At 36.5% G+C, this 15,668-nt stretch overlaps 1 protein-coding gene across 2 annotated transcripts in view; it reads left to right on the top strand.

Moving 5' to 3' along the window:
* LOC131072111 (uncharacterized) overlaps positions 1-15,668 on the top strand; it is a 186,818-nt gene that overhangs the window by 34,845 nt on the left and 136,305 nt on the right. For both annotated transcript variants that reach the window (XM_058008174.2, XM_058008175.2), the window contains exons 3-4: positions 11,498-11,555; positions 11,931-12,122. In XM_058008174.2, the coding sequence (XP_057864157.2) occupies positions 11,498-11,555; positions 11,931-12,122 (250 nt within the window). The remainder of the gene's footprint in view (positions 1-11,497; positions 11,556-11,930; positions 12,123-15,668) is intronic.

The following is a 15,668-nucleotide window of genomic DNA, read 5'->3' as shown; positions in this document are numbered from 1 at the left end:
TTTTTAGCTTCATGTTGAAGCATTAGATTAACAGTTCGTTCTCGAATATATTCGTGGGGTTCATAATTTTTTCCCTTAAAAAATTATTCTGGGTTTTCATGATTTTTCCTCAAGAATTGTTTGTAGGTTTTCATGATTTTTTCCTCAAAAATTGTATGTTGGTTTTTTTGATTTTTTTTCCTCAAAAATCATCTGTAATTCACAAAGTTTGTGTGGGATTTTGTGATTCGCAAAGTTTTCAGGGTTTATGGTTTTTTCCACAAAATTGTGCTTTGTTGTAGTTTGTTAAGGGTCGCAGTTGGAGTCGCTAGGGCGAATATCTACAACCGTGGTATCTTGTAGTTTGTTTTGGAGTTGCTGGAGCAAATAATGCTCAGTACTCTTCTGCAAAAGTTTTTGTGGTTTTTGCTAGAATTGTGTTTGTTGCTCTTTGGAGGGTTTGCCGATTTTTCATCAAAATCATGGTTTCAGGCTCAGTAATGTGCGTGTGATAGTTCTATAACTCGCGTGTGAGGGTTACATCAATTGGACAAAATTAGCTATTCTTGATCATTAACACTTTGTAGATCCTGGGAGGGTCTTTGCAGCAACAATGTTCTTGCATTTGTGATCAAAAGACTTGTAGTGTCTTCTATCGGGTACTTAGTTGATACAATGTCCATTAAGGGAGGGTATTAGAATAATTAATTCTTTTAGTCAGTTACCTTTTTAGTTGTTCTATTAATGGTCATTTAGTTCGTCATTTAGCTTTTTTAGTTTGTTTAGTCTTTTAAGTGCAACTATTGCTTCTTTTATAAGAGTTCATTCCAAATAAAAACGCCAAACAATTCAAAAACGTTGTGAAACAATAGCGAGTGCATAATTTAGCCGCCACATTTAAAACTCAAACCACCAAAATATTAAATATATTATTGATTGATGATGTGTCAATCTGACTTGGCACAAAAATAGGCAAGCAAGCAGCTGACTTGGACAAGCAGCCAGATCAAATTGACAACCAAGCAGCTCAAACACACAACTAGGTAGCTCAACTAGACAACCAAGTAGCTCATCTAGGCAACCAAGTAGCTCAACCAAGCAACCAAGTAAGCAAGCAACTCAATCAGACAACCAAAGAGCTCAAGCAAGTAACCAAGTAACTCAAGCAGCTCAAGTAGACAACTAGATAGCTCATTCCACTTCTCTAATACTTTTAATAATCCTTAGAAAATTATACGACCTTGATCATCAACCTTTGACATCAATGACAACATTTCAGCACAAACTGTAATATGCAACTGTTTTTGTGCTTTGATTTTTTTTCATTTTTATTTTTTGAATGTGTTTGCAATGGTTTTATGATACCAAATAAAGTGAATGAAATAAAGTAACTTTCAGCAATTAAATGACTTAGAAATATAACAAAACTTAGAAATATATGAAGCTGAAAATTCCAAAATTTATTTTTGATCTGGTATTACAAAATTTCTCAAATATAAGAGCACCTAAATCGTAAAATAATATTACATATCTAAATCCAACATACTCATTTGCTTATTTGATGAAATAGAGGTCTGCTACATAAATGACCAATAAATACAATGTCCAATAACCTTGGGTACTTCATGAAATGACTTCAAAATGGTATGGCTGGGTGTTGAATTGATTAGCAGAAAATAATAAACACCAAGAATGCAGATTTAAACCCTCAAAGACGAATCTTTTGCCATAAAACCCTCATGTCCAAGCTCTTGAAATGTTGCGACTGGCATGAGGAAGTACGACCAGCATTAAGGAGGTGTGACCAACAATAAACATCAAAACCGTCAAAATCACCTTCCAAATCAACCTCTACCAATCAGATATTCAATAAACTTTGGAAAACCGAAATGTAGATCTTCTCCAATAAGCACAATTGTGACCTCTGAATGAAATCACCAAGAAATTCTTCAGATAGTGTCTTTCAACTACATAGAGAATGTTGCTTGCATGGGTTTCCGTCCTTACAAATCAAGAAAGCAATCTTCTCAAGAGAAATAACAATATCCAATATCAAAACCCAACATATTTTCAAATGAGAGCCCAAATTGTAATGTCCCCTTCTCGTTGATGTTCTTCCAGTGGTCCATTAGCCTATTTCTGAGACAAGTAGGATATGTGGAATGAAGAATGAGGGTCAAGCATTGATGAGGCGAGAACTTACTATTTTTAGTAAGTCAGGGGTTGGCCATTTTGGTGATACTGTCCTACTGAGCTCTCCATGCTCTGTCACTGGGCGCCAAGATCATGCTTTTCGGAGTAGTAGTTCATGACTTACTATTTTTAGTAAGTGGCAGTATGGCATATTTCTATTTTTGGCAGTGGATAGGGTCCTGATCCTGCAGCAGTTCAGTGGTCTTCCTGGCTCAGCTTCATCCTGGTTTTGACAATAATCAGTATTGGAGTCATAAGTGACATAATTAAATATTATTTCCTTATCCTAAGGTTTAATATTTAATTAATTTGATTAGTTTTACTATTGATTTATTGGCTTTGGAAATGGCGCATAATATCTCCTAAGTGCTAGGTGAATTTTATGTCTATAAGGGGACATCAAATTGTTAATGGAGATATTATTTTATTTCACCTCAAGTGTTTGCTAAGTAAAATCGTGGTCCTTGCTGTTTGGCGTGAGGTTTGACTTGAGGAATGGCGCCATCCTTGGGGTCCACGTGAGGGTAATGAAATGCAAATGGGAAAGTTGAATTTGAAGCATTTGCATTTGAATTTGGTGATGTTGAGGTTATAAATAAGAGCCTTGGGCTCCCATTCTTATCATCTTGAAAATTTGCATTGTTATGCTGCCGGATTGACGTCAAAACTTTGAGGCTTCGGAGTGCGGCTCCCTAGTGCTTCCCAGTTTCATACTTGAAATATAGTACCTAGCTATTTGCTGTAATCTACCACACTCTCAGTGCGTATCTTAGTCCTTTTTGGTGTTTGGAGCGATTTTGGAATTTGCTGGTTTGCCTGTGGCTGAAGTACATTTTGATCATATCTCTCTGTTGGAGTGACTGACCATTATGGGTATTGGCTCATTCCTTCCTATTATTGGCGATTTACACTGTAAGTTTGTGGCACCTTTGGTTGAGCATTGAATTTATTAGATAAAATCGAAATTCCTTAGCTAGGCTTGGGGTTTTGAAGTGCATTGGGATGTGTGCCAAATAAATAAGGGAGTTATGATAGCTTGTCTTTGGTTGGTTTTCATCGTTGCCAGCGTAGTGTTGGTTTGGGACTGATTTTGGGTGTTTTGGATAAGTATTGAGAGAGTTGTGAGCATTTTAGTGATTCCATAGGCTGCTGGTTTTGCAATTCCAGCCTGCAGATTTTGATGTTAGCAGAAATTTCATGTTCTTATTTGGATATTCAGCATTACTCTCTTCTCACATTATCTTTATTATTGTAAGGTTAAATAGTAGTATTACTAACCAATTCTGATTTGTAACTCTCACCCCGTTGAAAAGTGGAAGAGGTTGGCTTGCCGCCTATTTTCAAGTAAATTGTAATTCAGTCCTCCGCATAAGTGGTCGAGTGATGTCTGAGTGTAATGGTCCTCCCACTGCATAAGCGGTTGAGTTGAGATTGTTTTGTAGTTTTAGTCCTCCCGTTGAAATATTGCGGTTGAGTGATTTGTGCCTTTGTGTGTTTCTCTTGGCTGGTTCACCGCCAAGTTTCTTGCATTCCCGCTGGATAAGCGGAAGGGGCTGGCTTGCCGCCCAAGCATTGTGTTGTTTCTAGTTATTTGAAACTAACGATCCCCTCAACACCGTATGCTCTCACCTTCCCACATTGGGCACTTGGTGATCAGAAAGTGGAAGGGTTGCTTTTTCCAGCAAGTTTTCAGTTTATGTTTTCTAACCTTGACGGGTTATCTGTTTGTGGATGATTATTATTGGCCTAAAAAACAAAAAAAAAATAACTGGGATATTACATGTATCCTCCATTTATAACTTTGAGAGCTATTTTAGGGAAAAAGCACTTTTTTGCTTTTTTGGTTGCTCTTGTGAAAAAATGTTTTTGCTTTTTAGTTGCTTGTTTGAAAAAGCACTTTTTTTTTTGCTATTTTTTCGGAAAATTGTGCTTTTTCTTTTTTTGCTACTTTCTAAAAAAATGTATTTTTTTGCCTTTTTGCTACTTTTTTGGAAATGTGCTTTTTCCTTTTATTTATTAAAAGTCACTTTCTTTTTAATCTCCCAATGTATCATTAAATAAATTAGCTTGAATTTAATAATTGGCTTCTATAGTCCCTCCATTAAATAAATTGAAATAACAATAAACTTAAATCTTCATTAAACTTTATTAATTAATAACTTATTGTTATTTTATTTAAAACCATTGGAAAATGGTGAGAGTCATGAAAATTGAACCCACCGACAATAATAAAAATAGTAACCTTGACAGTTGGCCTAGTTAGTGCTTGAAATTGACTTACTAAAAATAGTAAGTATTAGAAGACTAACCCAACATCACTCTAGAATAGGGCATTCCACTCCTAATTCCGATGGGAGTTCAACTAGCCATTGAATACTATCAAACTATTGGATAAATAGCTTCCAAGGTTCTTGTTATCACAAAAGCTTGCACCCTTGCTGAGCTATCAACTCAGCAACCTTGTGAAACATGGAAACAACCCCGAAGTGTGGGACCTTGCGCAAGGGGGTTGAATCTCTGGAGAAGGCGGACTTCCTTTTCAATCCAAGTGTAGGTGTTGAACCAACTCAACACTTCAAATCTTACTTCTAAGCCTATCCTAACAGATTGCAGAGGAAAAGGGAAGAGAGAAATGCTAAAAATGAAAGGAGGTGATGCACCAAGATAAGAGATGTTTCTTTTTCCGCCCGAAATGGCACAAAGAATCAATTGAAATACCCAGGAGATGCACAAACTTTAGTTGCATGAATGACCTTAACGCACGTATGGAGGTTAGGAATTGCTGCATGTCAAGAGGGGATAAGGTTTCCCACAAGTCACACCCATAAAACAGGTTAACACAACATATATGTGAAAGAAAGCCACAAACATACACTTACAATGAAGGTAAGAACACATACACAACATACATAAATTAAAGTAAGGCAAGAATGATGTTTTCAATTCATTACAAGGCCAATGGCCAAACTTACAGTTGCAGAAATGCAAGATAAATACAAGTCTTTAAGAGAAGTGAAAGAGCATATTATAGCTTAAGTCAGTAGGCAGAGAACCCTTTACAATGAGGCATAACAACCTTATATAGAAAAATGGTCGGATAGGAGAGACCATTGGTCAAGGGAGAGAAGCCTTGACCCTTGTGTGTGCAGGGAAATGTCAGTCAGGGAATGCAGGGAAGTGCATGCACCTGACATTGTGTACATGCAAGCAACCTGACCATACCCTAAAAATGCAATCCCAAGAAGAAAGGTACTTCTAGAAGGTGGATTGATTGACATTCCAAAGTCAAAGCATGCAGGCATGACATAAGTAACCACAAATAAGCATGGCCCTGTACTTCTCTTGATGGAAATCCTACAAAAATCATTAAATGTGCCCCTGTAGCTCCACAAAAGGTGTACAAGTTGCAAGAGTTGTTGGAGCATTAAGAGCCTTGAGTGTTGATCACGCCATCTGGAAGTGTTGCAAGCCGGAAGGAAGATGGAAGACTTCAGAAACACGGGCTCTCGAAGTTGGGAAGACGTAGGCTTGGGATTTCGGGATTTCGGGGTTTCGGGGTTGAGGACTTGGGAACTTGGGAACCCGGGGGTTCCGGTGTTCTGGGGTAGAGGACTTAGGAACTTGGGAACTTGGGAACCTGGAGTTCCGGGGTTGAGGACTTAGGAACTTGGGAACCTGGGGGTTCCGGAGTTTCAGGGTTGAGGAAGAGAAGACTTAGGAACTTGGAAACCTGGGGGTTCCGGAGTTCTGGGGTCGAGGAAGAGAAGACTTAGGAACTTGGGAACCTGGGGGTTCCGGAGTTCCGGCAAGACAACACTTCATACTTCATGATTCCATTGTTTTCTCTTTGATCAACTGAGGCAGCACTGGTCCATAGAACATATCTCTGATCGGTTCTCATTGATGGACCAAGGGTGTCATAAAATGACTACAGTTCCCTAACCCAAACTCAATAGCTTGTGGGAACCAACTGAATAGGCTATAGGTCCACCAACTCAATTGGTTAGGAAGGAGACATTACACAAACATTCCTTCTTTGAGATTTTAAATATCCACATGCCCTAGATCAGTATCACCCACCATACTCCACCTTGTAGAAATCTCATATTTTGGAAAAACTCACCTTAATTTGTACTTCATCTTGCTAACAATTGACATTTAGATCTACATGCAAAGATTTAATAAATAATATATATAATCCTCTTTCCATACAAATAAAAATCCATGCAAAAACTAGGATACTAAGACCTAGGTGTTTATAACTATTATAATATCACAAAATCCTAATTTGCATTGGAGAAAAATGATTCATTATATTGATACAAATTAAATCTTAGAATCCATCTGAATGCATCATAAGTCATTGACCATGTGCAATCAAAGCTGTTCAAAACACCCTTTTAAGTTATTGTGGAATTTTAAAGATAATGTGGACACTACGGAGTTTTGAGGATTTCATGCCATTGTGATAAATAAGTAGGATTAGGATGTGCAAATTACAATCATACCTTCATAGTTATAAGCAAATTGTAGGAATTACGAGTGTATGAGGACATTTTTGGGATTCGTGGTAGATTAGGATATGTCCTTATAAGTATACAATACCTGTAGTAACATCACAATATAAAAGCATTAAGATAAATCATAGGAATAGGACTATTGTGGAAAGGCAATGGGTATTAGAACATGTCTTGATGGAAAACAATTTTCCACAATTATAAATCAATCAAAAGGCATATAGGATGATTGAAATTGTAGAGATTTGTAGAAATAAGGCAACTGTAGAGACTTGAGGGTGGTTAGAATATCTCTTGATGAAAGTCCCACAATTGATACAACTTGTAGTCTTAGGGAAGTGAACAATATGCAAGGCATCAAATCTCACGACTTTGATTTTACCACTTGGGTCAAAATGCACTTACAAACCCATCATTTGACTTGCAAATTCTCTTTTGTGGTATCTCTTGATAGTTGATGGATTACATTGAAACTTGTGGATGCTAAAGATTGGCAAAAAAATCAAATAGGGGGCTAGGGTTTTGATTTTACAAGATTCTGATGCCATAAAAAATCCCTAAAAGCTCACTAAAATCCCACGAAAGTGGCAAACACCTAGCACACTAAAGAAACCCTAGTCCATGGCAATATACTTTGAATAATGCCCAAGATTATGCTTTGTTGAAGCAGGATGAAAACTTGCTTCTAGGGCATATCTGTTAAGCTCATAAATTAGTCAATCATGCACATAAGTTGCTGTTTTAAATGCATCGGGTGTCTTGTAGATAGTCAAAATATGCATTGAAGTTGACATGCATTTTGATTTTTACTTACTCATGAATAACTTGAAGAACTGGTTAAATGGGCATACTTAGAAGTGAAGACAAACTTACTCATATGCATGTCACAATGGGTACCTTTAAGCAATCAAGCAATTTCCATGACATTGGACATGATCACCACCATCAAATGCATAGATTAATAGTTAAAATGAAGAGTTGAGTGTTCAACTAAACTTATATATTAGTTGAACTAATTACCATTAATGGCCACTTTGTGGGACAAAGTGGAGAACATTAAACTCAATGCCCTCCTTGGGTTTGCGGAACTTTGAAGAGATAAAGGTGTTGTAGAAATTTTGAGGGATGAAGGATATATTCGTATAAGGATTGGATCTCCATAGTGGTAGAGTGCCCTACAACTTGCAAACAATTTGAACCAAAGTTTCAAGAATATGATAAAATTGGGAAATTGTGGGTCGTTTAAGGTGGATCGGGATGTTGTCCATATGGGGGTTGGATTCCTGCAATTCCACATGAATGTGAAACTTCCACAATTCTCTGCAAAGTGTCCTATGTTTGAGAGGTGCTCAAAGTTTCACAATCTCTCAGTAAGGGAAAAACTTCGCAAGGTATGGGGATCTCTAGGTAGGCTTTGAAGAACTTACACAAACACAAACCGTGCAAATGTATACATCTTAATCATGAACTGGTAGAATTCCCACAACTCTCCTAAGACAAAACATAGGCAAGATCTCAAAAAAGACTCAACTAGACCAAAAAGGCAAAAACAAAAAAGGGGGTCTTGGTTTCAATAGGACATGTGCAAGGCACAATAGTACCTACAACTAGAAAGGGTGTGGAGAAGAAAGGCACACTTGCATGAAGGTAGACAAGGTCATGATTGCAAATAACAATTTTTTTTCCTTCTATAGACAATTTCTTTTGTTTTCTCTCATCTTCTAGCAAAATTATATTTTTAGGATGTGGTATTTTTTAAATATTGTAATTTATTGAATGCACTTCTTGATTTGTAAACACATTCAAACAAAGTGCCACATATTGTACTTTTATTTTGGGAATCGTTCACATTATGTAGTGCCATATTTGTACCTACGTTATTTTATTAAGTGCCATGGGGGGTTTGTTGTGTGCACCTTGTTATTTGTAATTACAACCTTGTCTACCTTCATGCGAGTGTGCATTGTTTTTGCACACTCCTTTTAGTTGTAGATATTATCTTTTGTATCTTTTGATGTTGCTTCTTCACCTTCTTGCACTACATTGTGACACAAAATTTTAGTGAACTTGTCATACCTCTCCCTTGTTAGCATTATTGGGGGGTATCATACTATTGGTGTTATATGCCCTTGGTTTTACTTTGGAGTGAGTTATGTATCTATTTTTTGTTCCAATATACTAGACGGATGCAACAACTGGTTACCCATGTATTTTGATGAGATTGAACACATACCATATAGACAATCTTGCATTCGTGTTTATAGAGATGATCTTCCTTCATCAGTTGATTAGTATTCTTGATACTTTTGGCATTTGTATTTTCGACTTGCAATATGTTGGTGTGATTTCGTCGTTCATACATTGTTTATCATTAAGTAGTGTAATTGGGGTCACTCATGTAGATTGATGTGCCATCTGTATCTTTGACTATTAGATCATTTCATTGGTTAGCCATCAAATCATTGTTTGAGTAGTGTCATTTGGGTCACTTGTTCAAAATTACGTTTCTCTAAATTTAATCTTCATCTTGATTTTAGAGGAGGTTCTTTAGTTTCAACACTCTTAACAATTATTTTTCAGTAGTTGTTTGTAGTTTCTTCTTACTTCAGTGGCGTTATTCATGTTCCTACTTTCTTTGGAACAACTTTAGGAGGCTTCTTATTCCTTAATATGTTTCTCTACTATGAGGGGACATCAATTGTATCTTGTAATAGAAGTAGTCCTTAGGGGGTCATGTTGAGTCTTCCTTTTTCATGTTTTTCTATCTTTTGGTCATGGCTTTTTTCCTATGGGTTTTTCTCATTTAATCCATTTGTGAGAGATTTATTTGTACATGAGTATTTAAAATGGAGTTGTTGTTGGAACTCATCTTTGCATGTTATATCATTCTCCCTAAGTTGTACTTCAGGTGGGTGTTGGTGTGAATGGAGTATACTACCTAACTAGCTTCACTTTAGAACCAATTCACTCCTAGTTACTTAAGCTTATTTATGTCATTTACTTTTTGTGCCAAATGTCATAAGACGAAGACACGTCAAAATGTTAGTTTATCCTAGGGTTTCATCTAAAGTTTTATTCTCTCCTATATAGGAAGGTCATCTTATTGTTTTGTTATTATTTTGAATTATGTATTCATTGTTTTCTAGCAATATAGTAATTCTTTCTATTGCATCTCTCTTGTGGAAGATATTTGGTCTTGTTGGTTAGATTCTTACTCACATGTGTTCTTTCCTTCTTCAACATTGGACTCCTGATATTAGATGTATTAGATGTTGATGCTGCATGTAAGAAGTGAAAGCTGCTGATGTTAGGTGCTGATTTTAGCTTATTTTAGGGGCTTTTGGGTATTATTATTGGATCAGGATGCTACTTTGTTCATTTTTTTGCTTTATTTTGAGAAGTCTATTCAGGGCAGATCACAGGCGTATTCGTTTATTTTTATAAAAGGGAAATGCTTTTGACCTGGAGCTATGAACTGATGAGGTTACAAATGGGGGAGCTCATCTCCAACATAAACATTCAACAATAACACCCCAGTGAGGTTTGAAACTTGATGGCAAGAACAATGATGCCACAACTTAACCATAACACTATGCCAATATTGGCAGGGCAGATTGCAGACTTCATTTTAGGTGCATTTCAAACTTTTTAGAATATTTTTTTGGGATGAAAACATCTAAAATAATCTGTTTGTTTCTCTTTTGATTGCACAAGTTGGAGGTCTATATATGACTCTGGACGCTCAGTATTTAGTAACATAGAACTGCAGAACCTAAAACTTAAAATAATAAAATATTAAGACAGCAAGTGATAAATTCTGATTTCAGTTTTTTGTTTGTTATATCTTGTACTTTTAAAAGCTTGTGTATGTATGTCATTGCACTTGTAATTGCAGGTTGGATCGAAGGTTAAGTTGGTTAGTTTGTTTCAAACCCCCGAGTGCATAATTTGCATATCTTGTACCGAATTAAAAAAAAGGAATATTTTGGATACCTTTTAGAATGCGTAGACCTTATAAGCCCTGCCTCAGTTGTATTTGTAATGTTTTTGTCTGTTGAACTTGCTCTGTTTGCCTAGTGTTTGACAGTGATATTTTTGACCATTGTCAAACTAGTTAGATGTGTTTGACTGTGGTTGGACCTGGTAGATATGCACTTTTCTTTGTCCTGTTAGATATGCACTTTTCTTTGTCCTGTTAAGTACCCTCATGTGTTTAGGTCTTTTAGTTACCCCCTCTATGTTTTTAGATCATTTTCTTTTGCAACTTGACTTAGGTGTCATTTTCTCAAAATATTAGTCCTCATAATGTGTTAGGCTTAAGAGGTTTGCTTTAAGGATAACATAAGTAGATAAGATAGACTTCTTGACTAACTGGACTGATCCAATTTCAGATCAGAACTAATAAAAGGGGTTGTTTTAATACAATAATTATTTATAAACTAAAGGTAATTGTTAAATTCATGTGAAGGATTTCTCCCTGTCTAATCCTTGATTAAAATTGGGACACATTTATTTTTACTATGTAACTTTGATTCTAGTGGAGAAATTAGAAATTGATATCACAACAGTGTTTTTTGAATGTAAGATTCATGAATTTGATTTGATTCAAATCCTTGTAAAATATGCTGGTTTTTCAATTCTTGTATCCACATACATACAAAGTACATTAGTATATTATTTCCTTCTCATTTATGCGCATATACTGACTTGATTTTTGTATTTTCATTGCAAGTGGCTATCGTACTTCAGATTTTACTTTAATATGTTTCAAGAATATACTTTTTGAGCTTGTTATTTTGTATATGCAGGTTTCGTGGTATTGGTATATTTTATTGGGATTTGTTGATGTTGAGGGAAATTATCTTGGTATGTGAAGTAGATTTGTATTTATTAGAATTCTGAAAATATTAATTCATCGACTAAGTATTTCATATTATACATTTTTTTTTTCTTTTTCTTTTTTACAATAAATCCCAAGTAACTTGTTTGTATCCTATAAAAAGATTATACCTGTAGGTACATTTTATTTGTCTTCAAAAATGGCTGTATCCGTATCTGTGTCCATGCAACTTTAGTTATTATTACTAACAACTACTATTGGAAGCTAGTTGTCAAAAGAATTTCCTTTCTTGAATTTGCAAAACTACAAGATAATACAAGACATTGATAAAAACATTACTACAACAATATAGTTTTCTCTAGAAGGGTCTTCAATTATCTTCAAATTTGTGGTGATGACAGTTGTGAAGGCATACCAGTATACATCAATTACTAGTGTGACGTTGCTGGACTGCTGGACCATTCCATGGGTTATGATTCTTACTCGATTATTTATCAAGACAAAATATAAAATTTGGCAGTATTGTGGCGCTGTTATCTGCATTGCTGGGCTCATTGTTGTATTTTTCTCGGATTCGAGCACGACTGTGACAGGTCATTCCTTTTTCTTATTGTTTTAGTAACTTAGTTTGGTATTTATAAGAAAGTATCAATATACCAGGTTTTTCTCTTATTCTTTCCAATTTCAAAATAGCATTACAATATGGTATAATCGTTTCATTCTTATAAACAAATCTTTTGATTTGACGGATGGACTTTTATTCTTATAAGCTAATTTATATTGCATTAGTGAACTACAATGTGGATCCTAGTTCAATCACAAAATAATAGGTACTAATCAATTTAATTTCAATTTTTTTGCTAATTAAATATTTTAACTACTCGATTTCTTTGTGGGGCCTTGTTGTGACCATTTCACACATCGCCCCATTAAATGGGGACCCCCTCTTTTTGCTCGTTTTGCTCGCCTTTTTCTCCATTTTTAGGGTTTTGGTTTAGTATGCCAGTTGTCTGGATTAGGGTCAAGCCTAAGGGTTTTCGTTACTGCGTTTTAGGGCTAGTATCTAGTCAATCTTGAGAGTTTTTTTTTGAGCTTCCTCTCGTAGGATGCAATTTTGAATAAGGAGAATTCGCCAAAGGCTAAGTGAGTTGGTCTATTTTCAATTGGAATTTTGAATGCAGAGTCTAAATTTGCCTGAGTATTGATGATGAGATTTTGATTTTGTCCGATTGAGTAATTTTGACCAAATTTTGAAAATTTTGATAATTGATCCCGGGCATTGGAAATGACCTGTTTTTGCCTTGTGAAGTGATTAAACTTGTAAAATCTTGATATTTTGGCCTGTAAGAGCAAAATCGCTCTTGTCCCTCAGTGGAGGACCGGAGCTTGTTTTTCAAAATTTTACTGTCTCTGCAGGATCAAGACAAATTTTGAATTGGAAATGATAAAAGGGGGCATGATCTTTCCATTGAATATAATTTGAAGAATTTCATGAACACGGAAATGCTCCAGGAGTAAAAATCGCTCCTGTCCCTCACTGAAGGACCGGAGCTTGAAATCCAAAATTTCCTTGTCCTTGAAAGATTTGAAAGATTTCGCGAATTAAGAAGATCAAAGGAAGTACACTTCACCAGTTGAATATAAGTTGAAAACGCAAACATGAGGAAAACATTACTTTGAAGCAAATTCGCTCCTGTCCCTCAGTCAGGGACCAGGGCGAACTTAGTGGTAGCTCCCGTCCCTCTCCCAGGGACCAGAGCGAAATTCCTCATAGGGCATATTTTGGGCAAAGATCAAGTGGATTTTGAGTTTGAGGCAAACAAAGAAGGTGAAATGAACCCGTTGAAGACAAATTGAAGATTGCAAGATGCATAATGAGACTCAAATTGGCCTAGGCGCTCCTGTCCCTCAGTCAGGGACCAGAGCGATTTTTGCCTTAGGTCAATTTCTTGCCAAGTTAGAACGAAATCCAGGCTAAGGATGAAGGGAAGGGGACACAATGAGTCCATTGAAGATAATTTTGGAAGTCAGCAAAGTGTGATTAAGCTTGGAACATCAAGTTCGCTCCTGTCCCTCAGCCAGGGACCAGGGCGAAATGTTAGTTAAATTGCCTTTCTTCCAAGTTTAAGATCACTCCAAGTCAAGAAGTAAGGTGGCAAGGACGTTTTGAGGTGTCTCGACAAAGAACGAAGTTACAAAGACTGCCAAAGTTGAACAATTTGCACCAAATGCCCAAATTCGCTCCTGTCCCTCAATCAGGGACCAGAGCAAAATTTCTATGAAGGCTTGGGTTTTGAAGGTTTATCAAGTTTCAAGTGTCCAAGAGGGATCAAAGGACCTCATTCTACATGGTGAAAGCGATTGCAAGTTGATACAAACAAGGTTGAGCCCAGGATGCCCAAATTCGCTCCTGTCCCTCAGTCAGGGACCAGGGCGATATTCATTAGATGTGCCAGTTCTTTCAAAAATCACGCTAAGTCAAGGACGTACAAGGTTGCACAGGGTCTAAGGTATCTTAAGAAGATGATATGCGAGAAAATCAAACGTCAAAAGGTGATCAAATTGAACCAAGAAGCTATATCGCTCCTGTCCTTCAGGCAAGGACCAGGGCGATTTTCACAAAATCACTCGTTTTCCTTCAAAATCATGACAAAGCTAAGGTCGAAGATATCGTTTGGGAGGCAATGAACAAGAAGCAAAGGTTGAAAGATAGCAAATTGAGGCTAGAGCACAAGGTTCGCTCCTGTCCCTCACCAAGGGACCAGGGCGATAATCCTTCAAGCATCAAAATGCCTTGTTAAAGACAAGAGAAACAAGCATGGAACGAAAGGCTAACGTTGTTTCTTCCTCATGATGAAATTTGGTGATCGTAGAAACAAAGGTCAAGGAGAAAACATCAAGTTCGCTCCTGTCCCTCACCAAGGGACCAGGGCGATAATGGTCATAAGAGGCATTCATCCACAGAACAAGACGATCAAGCTCGAAATTCCTAACAAACATGCCAGTTTCAACGTGAAGATGGAGGTTTTGAACATAAAAAGCAAGAGAATCAAGATCAAGGTGATAATTCGCTCCTGTCCCTCAGTCAGGGACCAGAGCGATGTGGTTTGTATCTTTCCCTCCTCCAAATTTTTGGCGCTAAAACATTTTTTAAATTATTTTAAATGCTAAAATTCGATAAATTTAAATATTCAATTAAATAGCATTTAAAAATCACGCTTGAACATTTATTAATTAATTTTGCCTATTTTAAAATCGAAAAAATTAAAAATGAAGGCATTAATTAATTATTATTTTAAATATTAAGTTGAGCGCTTGAGTTTTAAATCTTACAAAGTTGGCCCTTGTTCTTTATTTAAAAATCATTTTAAATTACCTTATTTTGCAAAAGTCGGCCTATATGGTAATGGGAGGTAAGCACCTATAAAGGAGGAGGTTTATTTCATTTTCAAACCATCATTTTATCATCTTTCATATGCGATTTTGGAGAAGACCAGGAGGTGCGAATTGTGTTCAAAGTGGAGCGAATTTCCATTCCAAGCAAGGTGCGAGCATCATCAAAAGAGGAATGCGAACTTGGTTTTAAGTTGGGCAAATTTGTCAAAGATCACGTCAAAGACCCCCCAAAGGTGGCGAAATTGCTAAGAAGATCGTTCGTTTGAAGAGAGATCACGTTGAAGCCATCAAATTTTGATTTGTGCCTATGCGATTTTCTTCATTTTGCATTTTAGAGTTAGCTATCAAGTGAGGTATGGCGAATTTTTGTTTTTGTTATTGTTGATCGTCATTGCCTTAAATTTTGAATTTTGAAATTTTGAATTCCAATAGCTCAATTGTTTTTTAGGAAATGATAACTCAAGGACATATCATGAGGTTTCTTAAAATTAATCTAATCTATGCTATACATTGCAAAGTCTAGTTACTTATTATGAAATGTTGTGTAGGTATGGCGACCCCGAAGGCGGGAGCATCCACCAGCCGTCCAGCTCTCATGAAGGAAGATCAAAAGACTGAAGAAGTGGAGACCAAGATCGTGTCGAAGTGGAGCAACATTGGAGATACCAACTTGGGCAACTTCAGCACGAACAACTTTCGAGAGGTCCCTTACATTGGCAAGCCATCACTTGTCGCCCGGAGGA

The sequence above is a fragment of the Cryptomeria japonica genome, chromosome 11, assembly GCF_030272615.1.
Source record: "Cryptomeria japonica chromosome 11, Sugi_1.0, whole genome shotgun sequence".
NCBI classification, from domain to species: Eukaryota; Viridiplantae; Streptophyta; class Pinopsida; order Cupressales; family Cupressaceae; genus Cryptomeria; species Cryptomeria japonica.
The sequence above is the reverse complement of the archived record's forward strand: the minus strand, read 5'-3'. Positions and strand labels throughout refer to the sequence as shown.